The sequence below is a fragment of the Bufo gargarizans genome, chromosome 5 (genome assembly GCF_014858855.1).
Source record: "Bufo gargarizans isolate SCDJY-AF-19 chromosome 5, ASM1485885v1, whole genome shotgun sequence".
NCBI classification, from domain to species: domain Eukaryota; kingdom Metazoa; phylum Chordata; class Amphibia; order Anura; family Bufonidae; genus Bufo; species Bufo gargarizans.
In genome coordinates this window covers 297,550,179-297,573,050 of record NC_058084.1, presented here as the reverse complement: position 1 = coordinate 297,573,050, position 22,872 = coordinate 297,550,179, and the positions used below count along the sequence as shown (strand labels likewise).

The 22,872-nt window shown below is 41.1% G+C and overlaps 1 protein-coding gene across 1 annotated transcript in view; it reads left to right on the top strand.

Annotated features, from left to right (window-relative positions):
- LOC122938332 (cadherin-9-like) overlaps positions 1–22,872 on the top strand; it is a 147,656-nt gene that overhangs the window by 110,393 nt on the left and 14,391 nt on the right. The window contains exons 6-7 of the mRNA XM_044293782.1: positions 9,068–9,185; positions 9,269–9,520. Coding sequence (XP_044149717.1) covers positions 9,068–9,185; positions 9,269–9,520 — 370 coding nt within the window. The remainder of the gene's footprint in view (positions 1–9,067; positions 9,186–9,268; positions 9,521–22,872) is intronic.

Here is a 22,872-nt window from a genome sequence, read left to right as displayed (position 1 = left end):
AGGATAAAACACCCTCCTATATTGGTTCACATAGTCTCACAATTTTTTTTCTCCTATGAGACCTCATCTATTGGGAAAAGAGTTAATCCATAGATAAGAGGGTGACTCTGCTAGGAAACCTATGCTGGTGATGTGCCTGTACTTGACCTCTCCTCCTAATAGGTTTCCTTCCAGCATCACCTGGAATTTATAATAAAAGCCTAAAGAGGTTTTGTCCCCAGGATCAAACCTAGTAAACCAGGCATACTGCCAGGTAGGACTCATCATGCTGAATAAAACTATACATTTCTTTTGTCTGTATGCTAAACAGCTGCAGATACATCTGCATTTTATTAATATGAAAATTGAAAAGTTGGAGCACCCGAAGGCAGGGCTGAATTGTCTGAGCACTGCTATGTAGCATCCCCTGTGCTCTGTACACTCCCCCCTCCCCTTGATTTACAGGGCTAGACATCAGCATAATGAGGACAGAGCTTTCTCATAAAATGTATATATCACATGGTCTATGTACTGCAGCTTTACTACTAGAGATGGCCTTGCAATTCGCCAAGCGGTCGTTTCGCTGCAAACTTTGCTCGTTCGCGATTCGCCGAACATGCAAACATATGGCGATGTTCGCATGAACCATATTCTTTTGCATTGCGCCGAACTTTAACCTAGGACACATCCATCAGGTGGGACAGGACAGACAATTGAGAAGTTTCAGCACATGGACACACCACCACCCTATAACAGAACCCGATCTGGCAGCCATTTTACATTCTGTGTTTTGCCAGTGTAGAGAGAGATTGCCTTGTGGAGCAGGAATAGACTGTAAGGGAAACCAAACACTAGCTAATAGGGTCGCAAAAAGTTCTTTTAAGGACTGGTATAGGTGTGCTATCAATAGGTGTGATATACTGAGGAGTGTAATATACTACCGCAGCTATATAGCGGGACAAACGCTATTGGAATAACTAATTGCAATGATTGATGGGTGTGATAAATACCTATAATATACTTTCTAACATGGAAATTATATTATAGTACATTTGTATTGTGCATCAGTTGTGTGCGGTTCTGCTGTGATACCGCAGGTATATAGAGGGGCAAGCGTTATTGGACCAACTATTTGCAATGGGTGTGATATACCTCTTTCCCCCAAAAAACTGATTGAAGGGTGCAATATACCTGCTTCCACAAAATACTGATTGAGGGGTGCAATATACCTGCTTCCACCAAATATTGATTCAGGTGTTCTGTATACCTGGTTCCACAAAATACTGATTGAGATGTGCAATATACCTGCTTCCACAAAATACTGTTTGAGGTGTGTGATATACCTGCTTCTACAAAATACTGATTAAGGGGTTCTATATACCTGCTTCCACCAAATATTGATTGAGGCCTACGATACACCGGCTTCCACAAAATACTGATTGAGGGGTGCAATATACCTGCTTCCACAAAATACTGATTAAGGGGTTTGATATACTTGCTTCCACAAAATAGTGATTGAGAGGTGTGATATACCTGCTTCCATTAAATATTGATTCAGGTGTTCTATATACCGGTTTACAAATCACAACTAGTGGGTAGCCTTTAAAACTTAACCTTTAATGGTAACATTTAAAATAGTCTCATAAAGTTTCCAAAATAATTCATAAAAAAGCAACTGTAAGCTGCAAGGATGATTGTACCATATGCAGGGCAAACAGAGAGGACCCACACAAGGGATAGTAATATACAATAGTGCAAGAGGAAATAATAGACAGAGGGACACAATGCTGGGTCTCTTACCCAAGGTGTCCCTAATACTTTCTATCCCAAGCCTCACTATACAACCCTGAAAAATCCCTGTTGTCAGTTTAGACTGCCGAGCTTCGTCAGACAGGTGTGAAATGGGTCCTCCACCCCTGAAGATATTGAGTATCACAAATTGAGCACCTTGATTTACAGTACACAGGATAAAAAAAATTTGGGGCCCGTACTCCCGTGACTTAAAATACAATTTTTCTAGGCTCCAGCAGGGCACATTTTTGAGAGTTTCCCTTTAAATTTCATAAAAATGGCCCCTGATTAAAATACATATTTTTTGATTCCCCTCTGGTATGTCATTGTCCATGTTGTGGGACTATTTGTGCACTTCTAGTAAGTATTTGGTGGCTGCAAATATGACCTGAAGGTTTTTCAGGTTCGCCTGCCATTAAAGGGAATGGGGCCCGCCATGAACGCGCGGTTCGCGAACATTTGATGCCAAACACCCGTTTGCGAAAACGTCCCAGAGAATGTTTGTCCATCACTATTTACTGCATTAAAATATTCTCAGAAAGCTAATATACATATTTCTGCTTTGTTCACAAGAACAATATATGATTAAATAGACACTAGTAATATGTGTTAGCTTACATGCATACATGCATAGAAAAAAACCTCTTCTCTATGTGGTAATCCTATAGCTTAGTGCTAAGTGGTCTGCCATGCATGTAGAAATTCTAAATTGCATAAACTTTTTTTTCTTTCCTTTAACCTATAATAAAAGGCTATAGTATAATAAGTAAACCTATAATAAAAGGCTATAGTATAATAAATAATAGATAATCATACAATAACAGGTCCTACTATATTGAGAACAGTGGAGGCGGGGTTTCTTAGAAACTTAAAACCTATTACTGTTTTTTTCATTGGCACAATAAATGATTATAAAGAAACCAGCAATATTTATTAGCTTTTTAAGCCTAAAAACATTGAGGGAGATTTTTCAAACTGGCGTAAAGTAGAACTGGCTTAGTTACCCATAGAAACCAATAAGATTCCACCTTTCATTTTCCAAAGGAGCTCTAAAAAATGAAAGGTGGAATTTGATTAGTTGCTATGGGCAACTAAGCCAGTTCCACTTTAAACCAGTTTGATAAATGTCCCCCATTATTCTGAATATGATAAGGATATAGAGTTTTATTATGAGTAAAAAATGGAAAAGAGAAAAAAAAACTTTGAGGTATCTCCAAATATTTAAACCTGGGGTGTGTACAGTCGTGGCCAAATTTTTTGAGAATTGCATGAATATTGGAAATTGGAAAGGATTCTGCTAAAGTTTTTATAATAGCAATTTGCATATACTCCAGAATGTTATGAAGAGTGATCAGATGAATTGCATAGTCCTTCTTTGCCATATAAATTTACTTAATCCCCCAAAAAACTTTCCACTGCATTTCATTGCTGTCATTAAAGGACCTGCTGAGATCATTTCAGTAATCGTCTTGTTAACTCAGGTGAGAATGTTGACGAGCACAAGACTGGAGATCATTATGTCAGGCTGATTGGGTTAAAATGGCAGACTTGACCTGTTAAAAGGAGGGTGATGCTTGAAATCATTGTTCTTCCATTGTCAACCATGGTGACCTGCAAAGAAAGGCGTGCAGCCATCATTGTGTTGCATAAAAATGGCGAGGATATTGTGGCTACTAAGATTGCACCACAATCAACAATTTATAAGATCATCAAGAACTTCAAGGAAAGAGGTTCAATTCTTGTTAAGAAGGCTTCAGGGCATCCAAGAAAGTCCAGCAAGCGCCAGGATCATCTCATAAAGAGGATTCAGCTGCGGGATCGGAGTGCCACCAGTGCAGATCTTGCTCAGGAATGGCAGCAGGCAGGTGTGAGCGCATCTGCAGGCAGGTGTGAGCGCATCTGCACGCACAGTGAGGCGAAGACTTTTGGAAGATGGTCTGGTGTCAAGAAGGGCAGCAAAGAAGCCACTTCTCTCCAAATAAACATCAGGGACAGATTGATCTTCTGCAGAAAATATGATGAAAGGACTGCTGAGGACTGGGGCAAAGTCATATTCTCAGATGAAGCTTCTTTATGATTGTTTGGGGCATCAGGAAAAAGGCTTGTCCGGAGAAGAAAAGGTGAGCGCTACCATCAGTCCTGTGCCAACAGTAAAGCACCCTGAGACCATTCATGTGTGGGGTTGCTTCTCATCCAAGGGAGTGGGCTCACTCACAATTTTGCCCAAAAACACAGCCAGGAATAAAGAATGGTACCAAAACACCCTCCAACAGCAACTTCTTCCAACAATCCAACAACAGTTTGATGAAGAACAATGCATTCTCCAGCACGATGGAGCACCGTGCCATAAGGCAAAAGTGATAACTAAGTGGCTCGTTTCCATGGCCTGGAAACTCCCCAGATCTTAATCCCATTGAGAACTTGTGGTCAATCCTCAAGAGGCGGGTGGACAAACAAAAACCCACTAATTCTGACAAACTCCAAGAAGTGATTATGAAAGAATGGGTTGCTATCAGTCAGAAATTGGCCCAGAAGTTGATTAAGAGCATGCCCAGTCGAATTGCAGAGGTCCTGAAAATGAAGGGTCAACACTGCAAATACTGACTCTTTGCATAAATGTCATGTAATTGTCGATAAAAGCCTTTAAAACGTATAAATTGCGTGTAATTATATTTCACTACATCACAGAAACAACTGAAACAAAGATCTAAAAGCAGTTTAGCAGCAAACTTTGTGAAAACTAATATTTGTGTCATTCTCAAAACTTTTGGCCACAACTGTACATGCAAAATCAAGTACTTATCAACAAGCTAACACGTATCACTGGTGTCTTTATAATCATATAGTGTGCTTGTGAATAAAGCAGTGCATACAATTAGACCCCCAAAAGTTGAAGTCCCAAAGTTAGACAAAAAATAAAGCAAAAAAAAAGGTTGAAAAAATAAAGTTTTCCCCCCAAAAAATTAAAAGTTTCAAGTAAAAAACAAAACAAAAAAGAAATTTTACCCAAATAAAGTTAAAAAAAATTGGTAAAAAATAGGGAAAAAAATAAAGTTGACATATTTGATATTGCCGCGTCCATATCGACCAGCTATATAAACATATCACATGACCTAACCCTTCAGATGAACACCGTAAAAAATAAAAATTGTTCTAAATAAACCATTTTTTTGTCACCTTACATCACAAAAAGTACAACAGTAAGCGATCAAAAAGGTGCATGCCCACCAAAATAGTACCAATCTAATGGTCACCTCATCCCGCAAAAAATTAGACCCTACCTAAGATAATCACCCAAAAAATAAAAATAAACTATGGCTCAGAATATGGAAACACTAAAACATCATTTTTTTGTTTTAAAAAAGCTGTTATTGTGTAGAACTTAAATAATAAAAAAAAAGTATACATATTAGTTGTCAACGCATCCGAATCGACCGGCTATATAAAAATATCACATGACCTAACCCCTCAGGTGAACACCGTAAAAAAATTATAAATAAAAAAGTAAAAACATTTTTTTTGTCATCTTACATCACAAAAAGTGTAATAGCAAGCGAACAAAAAGTCATACGCTTCCCAAAATAGTGTCAATAAAACCATCATCTCATTCCACAAAAAATGAGACCCTACCTAAGATAATCATCCAAAAACAGAAAAAATTATGGCTCTCAGACTATGGAGACATTAAAACATGATATTTTTTTGTTTCAAAAATATTATTGTGTAAAACTTACATAAATAAAAAAAAGTATACATATTAGGTATTGCTGCGTCCGTAATAACCTGCTTTATAAAAATATCACATGGCCTAACCCCTCAGGTGAACAGCGCAAAAAAAAAAAAAAACGGTGTAAAAAAGGCATTTTTTGTCAACTTCCATCACAAAAAGTGTAATAGCAAGCGATCAAAAAGTCATATGCACCCTAAAATAGTGCAAATCAAACAGTCATCTCATCCTGCAAAAATCCTACCCTACCCAAGATAATCGCCCAAAAACTGAAAAAACTATGGCTCTCAGACTATCAAGACACTAAAACATGATTTTTTTTGTTTAAAAAATGAAATCATTGTGTAAAATTTACATAAATAAAAAAAGTATACATATTAGGTATCACCCGAGTCCGTATCGACCATCGTCATCTTTCATCACAAAAAGTGTAATAGCAAGCGATCATAAAGTCATATGCACCCCAAAATAGTACCAATCAAACTGTCATCTCATCCTGCAAAAAATAAGACCCTACATAAGATAATTGCGCAAAAACTGAAAAAAAATATGGAGACACTAAAACATGATTTTTTTGTTTCAAAAATAAAATCATTGTGTAAAACTTACATAAATAAAAAAAATTGCATACATATTAGGTATTGCCGCATCCGTGACAACCTGTTTTATAAAAATACCACATGATCTAACCTGTCAGATGAATGTTGTAAATAACAAAAAAATAACTTCCCCAAACAGCCATTTCTTGTTACCTTGCCTCACAAAAAGTGTAATATAGAGCAACCAACAATTATATGTACCCTAAACTAGTACCAACAAAACTTCCACCCTATCCCATAGTTTCTAAAATGGGGTCACTTTTTTTTGAGTTTTTACTCTAGGGGTGCATCAGGGAGGCTTCAAATGGGACATGGTGTCAAACAAAACAGTCCAGCAAAATCTGCCTTCCAAAAACTGCATGGCATTCCTTTCCTTCTGCGCCCTGTCTTGTGCCCGTACAGCAGTTTATGACCACATACAGGGTGCTTCTGTAAACTAAAGAATCAGGGCCATAAATATTAAGTTTTGTTTAGCTTTGTAACGGGGAAAAAAATATATATTAAAATGGAAATTTTGAAATTGCATCTCTATTTTCCATTCATTCTTGTGGAACACCTAAAGGGTTAATGACGTTTGTAGAATCAGTTTTGAATACCTTAAGGGGTGTAGTTTCTAGAATGGAGTCATTTTTGGGTGGTTTCTATTATGTAAACCTCACAAAGTGACTTCGGACCTGAACTGGTCCTTAAAAAGTAGTTTTTTTTTTTATTTCAGAGAAATTTCAAGATTTACTTCTAAACTTCTAAGCCTTGTAACGTTACCCAATAATAAAATGCAATTCCCAAAATTATCCTAATATGAAGTAGACATATAGGGAATGTAAAATAATAACTATTTTTGTAGGTATTACTATGTATTATAGAAGTAAAGAAATTGAAACTTGGAAATTTGCAAATTTTTCCCAATTTTTGGCTAATTTGTTTTTTTTTTATAAATAAAAATGGTTTTTTTTTTACTCCATTTTACCAGTGTCATGAAGTACAATATGTGACAAAATATGGTGGCTCTTGTGGGATCTGATCTTCAATTGAAGCAGGATGATAGCCCTGGTGTAAAAATGTCCTTTTCAGATATTGCAAATGCTCATCCCTCTCATTATGGGCTGGAACAGATTCGGTTATATCTGATGGCTTGACTATAGATGATGGACATTTTTAATATGTTTAGGGAGGAAGCTGTCCCATTTGAGATATGTAGGCTGATCAATAGCTTTTCGATACAAGGATGTCTGTATTGTGCCGTCTTGAAGTTTTATAGTGGTGTCCAGAAAACTGACTTCTGTGTGTGAATAGTTGAGTGTCAGGTTTATGGTGGGATGGAATTTGTTGAATTGTTCATGAAATGTTATCAGTTCATGTTCAGAGTTGATCCAGATTATTAGGATCAGCAAGATGGACATCCCTGAACGGCAGTCATCTATCAGCAGATAAGCGCTACGACCAGGCTGTCATATATCTCTAGATGACAGCCTTTCATCCTGGACATTTTCCCCCCTGTATGCTTTGACCTGGTTTTTACTGTGTTGAACAGCTTTGAGGCTTCTGTCACTGCCAGGAGCTGTTCAACACAGCATCTACGAGGTGGCTTGTGTTCTGTCAGAAAACCTTACCTCGTCAGATTCCCTTACCCGACTTGATTTCCGGGGGTGTGCGCCTCCGCGCAAGTGCAGTACCACGGCATGGCACCTCTGTGCAAGCGCAGTACCAGGGCATAGGTAAGGTAAAATTACAGTGATCGTTGACTCATGGACGCGCGCATGGACACCACGCGTGCTCTCTCAAGAGTAAGGAGATCTGACGGTCTTTTGTCTTGTTAAATCTCCTTACCCTCACACTGTGCACGTGCGGATTGTAAAATCTCCTTACCCTCACTACACAAAGAATCTGAAGTGCTGTGTATTGAGGATAAGGAGATTTTACAATCCGCACGTGCGCAGTCTGAGAGTAAGGAGATTTAACAAGACAAAAGACTGTCAGATCTACTTACCCCTGAGAGAGCATGCGCGGTGTCCCTGCGCGCATCCATGAGTCAACTCTTACTGTAATTTTACCTTAACCATGTCTTGGAACTGCGTTTGCGCAGAGGCGCCGTGCCGTGGTACGGCACTTGCACGGAGCGGCACACCCCCGAAAGTCACGTGGGGTAAGGGAATCTGACAAGGTTAGGTTTTTTGACAGAGCACCGGCAGTGGACCTACTGCACATGCGCGGCTAGGCGCACTTCCTGATCTCGACAACCAAAGCTCCTGCTTTGTGTTTACTGAGCAGACACGACCACCGCTGCTGAATTGCAGTGGTGGATGTAACCCCTGACAATGAGAGGTCTATAAAGGAATGGAAAATGACACACAACTTAGAGAAGAGGATACATGGAAAACAGAACTACATTGGTAAGATGTTAATTACAGTGTTGGCTTTAACATATATAGCAATGTATAAGGTGAGACAACCCCTTTAAGGCCTAGTTCACACTTCAGTGTTTGGTCAGTGATTTCCATCAGTGATTTGTGAGCCAAAACCAGAAGTGGAGCCTCCACAGACATGAGGTAGACGGGAAAGATCTGCTCCTGTTCTATGTTTAGAGCTGCACCTGGTTTTGGCTCACAAATCACTGATGGAAATCACTGACTAAACACTGAAGTGTGAACGAGGCCTAAGTGTTGACATTAGAAAGTAAAACTTGTCCCACAACAAATAAGCCCATGTGAACAGAAAAAAATAAAAACAAAATTAGGGCTCTGGGAAGGCAGGGAGCAAAAAATGAAACCATAAGAATGAAAAATTGCAGGGTCTTGGAGGGGTTAAATAGAATATTTTAGAGGATGATACAGTTATGGTTGGACATTGCTGAAGTAAAAATGCTTCACAGAAAATGCAGCTCAAGCACATTTGCTTTTACTCCACAGAAGTGCAATAAATATGAAAGTGATATTTGGCAAGTTCACCCTGTAAAGTGTCTGTTTGTTTACAGCTTGTGCAAACTATAAGTGCTGTGGACAAAGATGAACCTCCACGGGGACATTCCTTTTTCTTTGAAATAGTACCAGAATTTTCCATCAATCCAAATTTTACAGTTGTTGACAATAAAGGTACAGTTTTTAAACCATATTCTTATACAGTTAACAGTGTTCATTATTGTTGCTCACAAATCTCATCTTGTTCCTAATTCCAGACAACACAGCAAGTATATTAACAAAAAGAAGCAGATATAATCGATATAAAATAAGCGCATATACACTGCCGATCATTATTTTTGACAATGACTATCCAGTTCAGAGCAGTACTGAAACATTGACTATACAGGTATGTGCCTGTGACAACAAAGGACATGTACAGACATGCAGTGCCGAGGCGTTCCTACTTCCAGCTGGACTGAGCACTGGTGCATTAGTTGCAATTTTACTTTGCATCATCATACTTCTCGGTAAGTCATTTTTATGTGCTATAAAATGTATTATTCATTTGTGCTTGTTTGTAAGTAACTTGATGTGCTGTATCGGTTTCTAATACATGAACCCTATATATCTGAACTCTAGTGGCATTCTCCGCTTCTGTCCGAACCATGGGAGCAAAGTATCAGGCTTACACAGGATACACTGTATGGAAGATGGCAGATGAAAATTTTAGTAAAGAAAGTGCTTTATGTTTGATATTACAGTACATTGAACATTTTATTTTCATGTATAAAACACAGCTATTACATGTAGTTTTTTTATTTTTTTTTCATACAGCCTTCTTTAGCAGTTCTGGTATTCAAACAAATGGGACGCAGAGCTCTAGCAAATGCCTCGAGCCATTATTTTATTGGCATTCCCTTGTATTGTTACTAACCTTTACAGATAAAACTGAGATGAGCAAATAGATGAAAAGCAAATCAGATTCATTATAAATTTCACAAAAATGTGTCTGCCAAACGGAAGTTCTGACGATTTGCTTCACACGAATTACGCAAAAGCGTTCCCCAGCACCATTTTACTGTGAAAATGGAAAACAGGAAGCAAGATGAAAATAAAGGAACGCAGACACTGGGAAGGAGGAGGGCATACCCCAATTGGCTGAGATGCTGACAGTCTGATCAATCAATCAGGGGCAGAATATGGGTTGCTCCTTCTGCTGAGAATGCCACTACACACCATTCTGTTCTCAGCATGCATTCTCATAGCATGTGTTATAGCTGTGTCTGCCCAAATACTATTGCAGATACAAGCCAGCAATCTATCTGTACTAAGGATGCTATAGGGAATCAACAAGGAAAGAATAGGTAGATGCACTTTTATTTTTTTTGGGAGGGGGAATGCCCCTGCGTCTTTAGGGGTGAATGCAGACATTTTTATTTCACTAACAGTGACATCGCCAGCTGCAGGCTTCCTCCCGCGCAAGCTCCTCGCACCTTATTAATGAAGCAGGTGGAACAAGCGCGTGAGGAAGTGAGTGACCGGCCAGACTGCAGTGCCTGGCCTGCTAGTACGGGAGTTTCATAGTGAGTACTGGGTGGATTGCGCTACCTTGCAGTTTACATATGGCTTGTCTACAGTTTACATATAAATACTGGTGTGTGCAGGGCCTGGTGTAATAGAGTACAGTGACTGCACCGGGCCCCGCCGAGATTTCAACACCAGTTGCCTGCCTCCACCCTCTGTATTGGGGTCACTATTTACCGTACACAGGGACACTGTTATGGGGGATATCTGTGGATGACACATATACACTCACCTGAAGAATTATTAGGAACACCATACTAATACGGTGCTGGACCCCCTTTTGCCTTCATAACTGCCTTAATTCTACGTGGCATTGATTCAACAAGGTGCTGATAGCATTCTTTAGAAATGTTGGCCCATATTGATAGGATAGCATCTTGCAGTTGATGGAGATTTGAGGAATGCACATCCAGGGCACGAAGCTCCCGTTCCACCACATCCCAAAGATGCTCTATTGGGTTGAGATCTGGTGACTGTGGGGGCCATTTTAGTACAGTGAACTCAATGTCATGTTCAAGAAACCAATTTGAAATGATTCGAGCTTTGTGACATGGTGCATTATTCTGCTGGAAGTAGCCATCAGAGGATGGGTACAAGGTGGTCATGAAGGGATGGACATGGTCAGAAACAATGCTCAGGTAGCCCGTGGCATTTAAACAATGGCCAATTGGCACTAAGGGGCCTAAAGTGTGCCCAGAAAACATCCCCCACACCATTACACCACCACCACCAGCCTGCACAGTGGTAACAAGGCATGATGGATACATGTTCTCATTCAGTTTACGCCAAATTCGGACTCTACCATTTGAATGTCTCAACGTAAATTGAGACTCATCAGACCAGGCAACATTTTTTTAGTCTTCAACAGTCCAATTTTGGTGAGCTCGTGCAAATTGTAGCCTCTTTTTCCTATTTGTAGTGGAGATGAGTGGTACCCGGTGGAGTCTTCTGCTGTTGTAGCCCATCCGCCTCAAGGTTGTGTGTGTTGTGGCTTCACAAATGCTTTGCTGCATACCTCGGTTGTAACGAGTGGTTATTTCAGTCAACGTTGCTCTTCTATCAGCTTGAATCAGTCGGCCCATTCTCCTCTGACCTCTAGCATCAACAAGGCGTTTTCGCCCACAGGACTGCCACATACTGGATTTTGTCCCTTTTCACACCATTCTTTGTAAACCCTAGAAATGGTTGTGCGTGAAAATCCCAGTAACTGAGCAGATTGTGAAATACTCAGACCGGCCCGTCTGGCACCAACAACCATGCCACGCTCAAAATTGCTTAAATCACCTTTCTTTCCCATTCTGACATTCAGTTTGGAGTTCAGGAGATTGTTTTGACCAGGACCACAACCCTACATGCATTGAAGCAACTGCCATGTGATTGGTTGACTAGATAATCGCATTAATGAGAAATAGAACAGGTGTTCCTAATAATTCTTTAGGTGAGTGTATAGCATAAGACGCTATATACGGTATGTGACATCCACAGATGCCCCCCATACCAGTGTCATCCACAGATGCCCCCATAACAGTGCCATCCACAGATGCCCCCATAACAGTGCCATCCACAGATGCCCCCATAACAGTGCCATCCACAGATGCCCCCCATCAGTGGCGTAACTATCAGGGAAGCAGGTGCTTTGGGGCCCGAGCTCAGAAGGGGCCTGGGAGCAGTCACTGTACTTCATCACCCCGGGCCCCTGTCAGAGCAGCTGACTTCTCCTGCATCGGCTCCAGAGTCCTGCACTTGCACCTCTGACCTGACATCAGTGACATTGCTCCGCCTCTCCCCTCCTTAGTTCCTATGATGGACAGTGACCACCGATGTGGGCGGAGCTATAATAGACCCGCCCCCTTTCTACCCGCAATTCCTTCTGCCTGAACCTTCCCTGCCCAGCATGCTGAACATCAGTTGGATTGCCACAACTGCACCAATGATGTGAGTAGAAGGGGAACTGGGGTATATTCAGCTTTCCCAGACTGTGCAGTGTGTGCACATGTGACATGCAGTACAGTAGGAAAGCTGGGTGAATGATATCATGAAATGTCATCCAGCTTCCCTGCTATCCTGCATGGCACAAGTGCAGAGGCATTAGAGTATGGGGGAGAGGCACAGCAGGAAAGCTGGGTGTCTATATATGTGTATTGTATATGAGTGCGTCCATGCATGTGGTGACTGTGTGCATGAATGCATCCATGTATGTGGAGAGTGTGTGTATGAGTGCGTCCATGTATGTGAAGAGTGTGTGCATGAGCGCATCTATGATGGTGAGCGCATGTATGAGTGCATCCATGCATGTGGAGAGTGCGTGTATAAAAGGTGCATCTATGTATATGGTGAGCACATGTATGAATGCATATGTATGTATATGTTGAGTGCGTGTATGAGTGTGTCCATGTATATGTTGAGTGTGTGTATGAGTGTGTCCATGTATGTGGAGAGTGTGTGTATGAATGCATCTATGTATATGTTGAGTGTGTGTATGAGTGCATCTATGTATGTGGAGAGTGCGCATATGACTGCGTTCATGTGTGTGGAGACTGCGTTCATGTATGTGGAGAGTGTGTCTATCACTGCGTCCATGTATGTGGAGAGTGCGTTTATCACTGTGTCCATGTATGTGGAGAGTGTGTTTATCACTGCGTCCATGTATGTGGAGAGTGTGTTTATCACTGCGTCCATGTATGTGGAGAGTGTGTTTATCACTGCGTCCATGTATGTGGAGAGTGTGTTTATCACTGCGTCCATGTATGTGGAGAGTGTGTTTATCACTGCGTCCATGTATGTGGAGAGTGTGTTTATCACTGCGTCCATGTATGTGGAGAGTGTGTTTATCACTGCGTCCATGTATGTGGAGAGTGTGTTTATCACTGCGTCCATGTATGTGGAGAGTGTGTTTATCACTGCGTTCATGTATGTGGAGAGTGCATGTATGACTGCGTCCATGTATGTGGAGAGTGTGTTTATCACTGCGTCCATGTATGTGGAGAGTGCGCGTATGATCGCGCCCATGGCTGCAGTATGAAAGGTACCGAGGCTAAAATACTTGTGGATATGTAGAGGTAAATCAGACATGTCTATTACAATTGCAGCGCAGGTTTTAAATGGGTTGAGTTGAATTTAAACTCCGTCAGCAACTGTAAATGTTAAAAAACACACAAAAAGTCACAAAATAGCCATATAAGAGGGGTTTACACAGGAGGAGGCGGTTTGTAAAGAAGTGTGTAAGTGTGTGTGGGGGGCCCCATACAAAAAGTTGCTGTGGGGCCCAGTCAGTTCTAGTTACGCCTCTGCCCCCATAACAGTGCCATCCAAAGATCTCCATAACAGTGTCATCCACAGATCCCCATAACACTGTCATCCACAGATCCTCCATAACAATGCATCAGTGCAGAAACCCATAACAGTGCGTCATCCACAGACCATTAGTCCAAAACCCACCAAAAGCACATCTTTTGATTCAAAATATTTTGTTTTTCTTATTTTCCTCCTCGAAAACCTAGGTGCGTCTTATAGGATGAAAAATACAATAAGTAAATATATCATGCGGGAGACCAAGAGGTCCGGACTGGAAGCAAACGGCCCTTCACTTCCGGTGTGCACTACAGCGTGAAGCGTATTGAAATATATCATACTCCATGAGTGAGAGTATTCTACCGCAGAACGCACCACCATGTTGAGGGCAGTGCGAGTCAGAATGGAACACACTGCTCTGTGGACCGCACCACCCTGTTAGAAAGCCCATTGGAAAGAAAAGAACCACATTGGATAATTATAAAAGTAATAAGCAGAAATTGTACCTGATTATCTGAACTGTATTTTGTGATAAAAGAAAATAAATAAGAGAAAATAATGGAATATATTGCTCCAATTTTATTACCAAATACAAGTCAGATCACACTTTAATTAAACAAATATTAAGAAAACATTGGTCCATCCTTAGTAAGTACCCCATTATAGCTAATGAACTACCCAACCGACCAACTGTCACTTTCCGTAATGCCCACACGCAAAAAAATCTGCTAGCTCCATCATGTCCAAAAATCTTAGAGACCTGGATAGAGCTTGCATCAATTTTGGAAGAATGTAGGTTCATATAGGTTCGGTTCCAGACACTGCAAGTGCTGTGACACTATGTCTCATGATATGGATGAGGTATTGATAACTATTACGGAAGAAAACATCGGATTGAAACACCATATGAACTGGGGCTCAAGTACCAATATATATATATATATATATATATATATATATATATATATATACATACACACACATACACTCACCTAAAGAATTATTAGGAACACCATACTAATACAGTGTTGGACCCCCTTTTGCCTTCAGAACTGCCTTAATTCTACGTGGCATTGATTCAACAAGGTGCTGATAGCATTCTTTAGAAATGTTGGCCCATATTGATAGGATAGCATCTTGGGGTTGATGGAGATTTGAGGGATGCACATCCAGGGCACGACGCTCCCATTCCACCACATCCCAAAGATGCTCTATTGGGTTGAGATATGGTGACTGTGGGGGCCATTTTAGTACAGTGAACTCATTGTCATGTTCAAGAAACCAATTTGAAATGATTCGAGCTCTGTGACATGGTGCATTATCCTGCTGGAAGTAGCCATCAGAGGATGGGTACATGGTGGTCATGAAGGGATGGACATGGTCAGAAACAATGCTCAGGTAGCCCGTGGCATTTAAACGATGGCCAATTGGCGCTAAGGGGCCTAAAGTGTGCCCAGAAAACATCCCCCACACCATTACACCACCACCACCAGCCTGCACAGTGGTAACAAGGCATGATGGATACATGTTCTCATTCTGTTTATGCCAAATTCGGACTCTACCATTTGAATGTCTCAACAGAAATCGAGACTCATCAGACCAGGCAACATTTTTCTAGTCTTCAACAGTCCAATTTTGGTGAGCTCGTGCAAATTGTAGCCTCTTTTTCCTATTTGTAGTGGAGATGAGTGGTACCCGGTGGGGTCTTCTGCTGTTGTAGCCCACCTTTCTTTCCCATTCTGACATTCAGTTTGGAGTTCAGGAGATTGTCTTGACCAGGACCACAACCCTACATGCATTGAAGCAACTGCCATGTGATTGGTTGACTAGATAATCGCATTAGTGAGAAATAGAACAGGTGTTCCTAATAATTCTTTAGGTGAGTGTATATATATATATATATATATGCTACAATGCCCCTGCGGTCTCCAATATATTGGCCACACAACACAATCGCTAAGAGAACGATTAAATCAATATTGTTCAAATATTAACCGTTAGTACCTTAAACACTGTATCTAAACATTTTTCGGATAAAAATAATGGTGATCCTAGTGGGTTGAGATTAACATCATACCAAATTCCTATGTACAACATTGTAGAAAGGAGATGTATTGGATTTTCCATTTAACACATTAACTCCTTATGGAAGCTATGAAACCCTGGAATTTGCCAATTATTGATACTGAGGACTATAAAAGCATTTAGGATTTTTTTTGTTTACTAACATTACAATTATAGGTACTTTGTATTACTTTTTTTTTCTTTTTTTCTGTTTTTATTACTTTTTAATACTTATAATTTCTTTTAAAAAAAAACATTTTTTGTGTACTCTCTTTCAATATATCTTTTTATATCTTTTATGGTATCATTTTAATTTATTATTTTCTTGGTATTTATTCATCTCCTTTTTAATGTAAACTAGATAAGAACCACCATTTCTTTTAGGATAAAGTATTTATTTTCCAGAAATAGGTTTTCTTTAACCACCTTATGACAGCCCATAGACTATAAACCTCCTATGGGTGGTTGTTTATCTCTGACTGAACGTTTTAGAACATCCATTCAGAGATGGCAGCTGCATGCTAATCATGCAGCTGCAGAGCGGGGGGCTCGCTGTAAGTGACAGCAGGGCAGCCCAGAGAGAAGGCAGGAACAGTTCCCAGGTGTCCCTGGCGTTCTAGATCGCTGTTTACACAATGCTCAACTAGTGCTGTGCATACAGATCAGGAAGCGATATTCATGTGATCACCGGGGTCGGGAGAGTGCAGGAGCTGCAGGAGTCAGGAGTCTTCCCTGAACTGAGGCTGTACAGCGCTGTATACTGCTGTGCATCCTCTCTGGGGGTGTATTTGCCCTGTAACTGGGGCTACTATGTTAGCCCTAGTTACAGGAGAAATAAATAGTGAATAAAAATTTTAGTTACATGTAAATGTCCCCCAAAGGTCTTGCATGACCTTATGGGGGACTCAAAGTGTAAAATAAAAAAATAAAAAATAAAGTGTTTTATAAAAAATAAAATTAAAAAAAAAGTTTCACATGTAAAAATAAAAAAGCCCCAATTAAGTAATTGAAACAAATGTTAAAAATAGAAAAAATAAAAATAGACATATTTGGTATTTCCGCGTCCGTGATGGCCGGCTCTATAAATATATCACATGATCCACGCTGTCCGATAAACACCGTAAAAAATAATAATAATAAAAACTGTGTAAAAAAATTCAATTTTTATCACCTTACATCACAAATAGTGTACCAATAAAACTGTCACCTCATACTGCAAGAATTGAGCCCCTATATATGAAAATCATTTAAAAAAAAACATAGCTTTCAGAACATGCAGATATTAAAACATCATTTTTTGTTAAATAAAAAAAAAAGCATATATATTAGGTATTGCAGTGTCCGTAACAACAAGCTCTATAAAAATATCACATGACCTAACCCCTAAGTTAAACAATGTAAAAAAAAAAAAACATTTTAAAAGCCATTTTTTTGTCACCTTACATCACATAAAGTGCAACACCAAGCGATCAAAAAGGTGTATGCCCCCGAAAATAGTACCAATAAAACCGTCCCCTCATCCCACAAAAATGAGATCCTAACTAAGACAATTAGTCAAAAAATAAAAAAGCTATGGCTCTCAGACTATGGAGACACTAAAACATTTTATTGTTTAAAAAATGCTACTATTGTGTAAAACCTAAATAAATAATAAAAAGTATACATATTAGGCTACTTTCACACTAGCGTTCGTCGGTCCGCTCGTGAGCTCCGTTTGAAGGGGCTCACGAGCGGACCCGAACGCAGCCGTCCAGCCCTGATGCAGTCTGAATGGAGCGGATCCGCTCAGACTGCATCAGTCTGGCGGCGTTCAGCCTCCGCTCCGCTCGCCTCCGCACGGACAGGCGGACAGCTGAACGCTGCTTGCAGCGTTCGGGTGTCCGCCTGGCCGTGCGGAGGCGTGCGGATCCGTGCGGATCCGTCCAGACTTACAATGTAAGTCAATGGGGACGGATCCGTTTGAAGATGCCACAATGTGGCTCAATCTTCAAGCGGATCCGTCCCCCATTGACTTTACATTGAAAGTCTGGACGGATCCGTCCGAGGCTATTTTCACACTTAGCTTTTTTTTTGCCATTTTAATGCAGACGGATCCGTTCTGAACGGAGCCTCCGTCTGCATTATTATGAGCGGATCCGTTCAGAACGGATCCGCCCGAACGCTAGTGTGAAAGTAGCCTTAGGTGTTGCCACGTCTGTAAAGATCTGCATTATAAAAATATCACATGACCTAATAATAATGAATGATCAAAAAATCATATGTACTCAAACATGGTACCAATAAAAATGTCAACTCTTCCTGCAAAAAAAGAGCCCCTGCACAAGACGATCGGCAGAAAAATACAAAAAATATGGCATTCAGAATATGGAGACACAAAAACATAATTTTATTTAAAAAATGCTTTATTATGTAAACCTAAAACAAAGAAAGTAGACATGTTTGATATCATTGCATCTGTAACAACCTGCTCTATAAAAATAGCACATAATCTAAATGGTCAGATGAATGTTGTAAAAAATAAAGACAGTCCCAAAACAACCATTTTTTGGTTACCTTGCCTCACAAAAAACATAATATAGAGCAATTAAATATCATATGTACCCCAAAATAGTATAAATAAAACTGGCACTTTATCCCCTAGTTTCCAAAATAAGGTAACTTTTTGGGAGTTTCTACTGTAAGGCTGCATCTCTGACTGGACGTTTTAGACCATCCATTCATGGAATATCCTATTCCATGAGGCAGAGTATTCTACCACAGAAAGCACTGCCAGGTTGAGGGCAGTGTGTGTCAGAATGGAATGCACCGCCCATTAGAAAGAAAAGAAGGGCCACATGAGATATTTCGAAAAGTAATGGGAAGCAATTGTAAACCTATTTCTGGAAAATAAATACTTTATCCTAAAAGAAATGGTGCTTCTTATCTAGTTTACAATAAAAAGGAGATGAATAAATACCATGCTGGAGCACACACCGGAAGTAAAGGGCAGTTTCCTTCCAGTCTGGACCTCTTGGTTTCCTGCATGATATGGTAATTATTTTCTTATACTGCTGGCTCAATAGAGTATAATAGGTTTGGCACAGCACTATTTTTATTCTGACCAACATTTTATAGCGCATGTTTACTTATTTTACAGGTTATATTTGTATTTATCATGCGTTCCACTAATGAAATATGGAACGTACTTCCGGTTTAGAGGTCACATAACCGGAAATGAACACAAATGTCATGTGATTTGCCTTGTGCTACTTTTGTATAACCATTTAAATGTGTGTTTTACAGTGTTTGTTCATGTTTATTGCTCCTGAAGAAAGGGATTTTAGATACTGTATACTCACCAATACGCATAGAGCTTTTTCCTAATAAATCACCTTATTCAGGCTCAGACTGGCCCAAAGGGAAACAGATGAATCCCCTGGTGGGCCCCCGTGCAAGATGGGCCCCTAGTCCCCTACCTCCTGCTGAAGTGGCACTGTCACGGGTGGTACAGGGAAGGAAAGACAACCAAAGGGAACAACAACAAAACAACTACAGACTAGGCCCCAAGCCTAGAGAATAAAGAGGTCACCTCCTACCAAACCCTGACTTTCTCCCTAAGCTGCCAACCACATGTGCAAGTCTCAAAAGGTAGAAATACACATGCACGAGAACCTTAGACTGCTGACACACTGCACCAAACCCTCAGCTTAGTGATAAGGGATAGAGGCAACTAGCTCCTACCAACCTGTAGGAGCCAGTGTCTCCCTGAAGCCTAGTCAGGACAGACACAACAAGAAAAGGGAAATGACTTAGCTTGAGAAGCAACTGGGACAGGAGAATCACCACACAAGCAGAGCACTCCTCAGAAGAACTATTAGCTGCAGGGAAACCAGTGAAAGGCAGAACATATAAAGTGGTCACCTGACTGATAACGAGCAACATCTGCGAAGGGGTGGAAACCTGTCAGCAATAATGAAAACAATAGAGATCTGTCAGATCGACTCATGAGTCTTCCATCTATCTGAACTTCTAAGATCTCTCCCAGAGCTGGTGGTGACAGTACCCCCCTTCTACGGGCGACCTCTGAGCACCCAGGACCAACGTTATCAGGGTGGGCTCTGTGAAAAGCCCTTAGCACCTGTGGGGGTTTAGCTCTTCTCCGGGGGTCATTCTCACAGGTTACTTCACCAGGCACCTATATAATGTCCAAACATTGCATTTATTGTGCAACACCAGCAACAACAAAATGACAAAATAATAAACACAAAGTTTCCTGACTCACTTAGGTCAGAGTTCACACCTTGTGAACTCATGCCGCTTTGTCAGCCAAATGTCCCACAGCCTCCTTGCTGTACAGAGCACAGTATGCCCACTGTCTCCAGTTAACTGTTTCTTGTGGGGGATTTGGGTTCAGTAGTCTGCCTGACTATGGCCCTGCGACCCTCCCAGGCGTCGCTACGTCCCCCAACTCCAGGCTACCACCCAGCCTCATGGCCCCTCAGCCTTGCCTGGCTGAGACCACACTCACAGAGCCTCCAGGCCTCTGTCACAGTCTCTGTCCCAAGACAACACTTCCCCCTTGCTGACACCCTGGGAGGTGCTTTATGCCATGCCCTTATTATCTCCAGCTTGCCTCACCTGTGGTGGAATAGGGGTGTGGACCGCACTATCCACCCCTTCCTTTCCTCTAAGCTGCGTGAGACCTGTCACTGTCTCACACACCCGACTGGCATTCACATCGACAAGAGTCAATAATTTAGGAAATTTGAAACTCCAGATTCCCATCAACCATGACAGGTGGAGGTGGCAAGGAAGATGGTACAGCAGGTTCCACATAACTTTTTAACAAAGATTTATAGAATACATTATGGATCTTCCAACCCTGCGGAAGTTCAAGGCGAAAATAAACCAGATTAACCCCTTAAGGACCGAGGACGTACCGGTACGCCCTATTTCCCGAGTCCTTAAGGACCGAGGACGTACCGGTACGTCCTGACTTAAAATCTGAATTCCGGCGCCGCGGGGGTTAATCGGAACGGGATTTCGGCTGAAATCATTCAGCCGGCATCCCGTAACAACGCAGGGGGGGGTCATTTGACCCCCCCGTGTCGGCGATCGCAGCAAACCGCAGGTCAATTCAGACCTGCGGTTTGCTGCGCTTTTTGCAGTTTCTGATCCCCGCGGTCCCTGACCGCGGGGATCAGAAACTTCAGAGTGCCTAAGATCAAGATTTCACCTTCCCCCTGCACCCCTGCATGATTTGATGGCGGCGGGTGGTGCAGGGGGGGTGTCGCAGGCAGTGGGGGCGTTGCGGGAGGCGGGCGGTGCGGCAGGCGGGATCGCGATCCCCCGCCCGCCTCCCCTTGAATAATCGTTGGTTTCTAGTGGATATACCAGGGTGCCAGCACATTGCTGGCACCCTGGTATAAACGGCTGACATCGTTGATGCGATGTCAGCCGTTTAACCCTTTCCATACAGCGGTCCGTATGGACCGCTGTATGGAAAAGGTTAACAGTGCATGGAGCTCCCTCCCTCTCCCATCGGGGGGCTGCTGTGCCTTTGCAGCCCCCCGATGGGAGAGGGAGAGAGCCCCCAGGCATCCCCCCGAGAGCCCCGTCCTTACCCTTCCCCGTCTGCGAAGTTGTGGCAGACGGGGAAGGTTCCCATGGCAACAGGACGCCTGCTCAGGCGTCCTGCTGTCCATGGTGCTGAACAGATCTGTGCTGAAAGCATAGATCTGTTCAGTGTAAGTAAAATACAGTGCAGAACCCTATATAGGTTCTGTACTGTATTATACAGACATCAGACCCACTGGATCTTCAAGAACCAAGTGGGTCTGGGTCAAAAAAAAAAAAAAAAAAGTGAAAAAAGTTAAGATAAAAAAAAAAACATTTATCACTGAATAAAAATTAAAAAAATAAAATACACTACACATATTAGGTATCGCCGCGTCCGTAACGACCTGATCTATAAAACGGTCATGTTACTTTCCCCGCACGGTGAACGCCATAAAAATAAAAAAATAAAAACTATGAGAAAATTGAAATTTTGCCCACCTTACTTCCCAAAAAAGGTAATAAAAGTGATCAAAAAAGTTGCATGTACACCAAAATAGTACCAATCAAACCGTCATCTCATCCCGCAAAAAATGAGACCCTACTCAAGATAATCGCCCAAAAACTGAAAAAACTATGGCTCTTAGACTATGGAAACACTAAAACATGATTTTTTTTGTTTCAAAAATAAAATCATTGTGTAAAACTTACATAAATAAAAATAAAGTATACATATTAGGTATCGCCACGTCCGTATCGACCGGCTCTATAAAAATATCACATGACCTAACCCCTCAGATGACCACCGTAAAAAAAAAAAAAAAAAAACGGTGTAAAAAAAGCAATTTTTTGCCATCTTACGTCACAAAAAGTGTAATAGCAAGCGATCAAAAAGTCATATGCACCCCAAAATAGTGCCAATCAAACCGTCATCTCATCCCGCAAAAAATGAGACCCTACTCAAGATAATCGCCCAAAAACTGAAAAAACTATGGCTCTTAGACTATGGAAACACTAAAACATGATTTTTTTTTGTTTCAAAAATAAAATCATTGTGTAAAACTTACATAAATAAAAATAAAGTATACATATTAGGTATCGCCACGTCCGTATCGACCGGCTCTATAAAAATATCACATGACCTAACCCCTCAGATGACCACCGTAAAAAAAAAAAAAAAACGGTGTAAAAAAAGCTATTTTTTGCCATCTTACGTCACAAAAAGTGTAATAGCAAGCGATCAAAAAGTCATATGCACCCCAAAATAGTGCCAATCAAACCGTCATCTCATCCCGCAAAAAATTAGACCCTACTCAAGATAATCGCCCAAAAACTGAAAAAACTATGGCTCTTAGACTATGGAGACACTAAACAATTTTTTGGTTTTAAAAAAAAGTTATTGTAT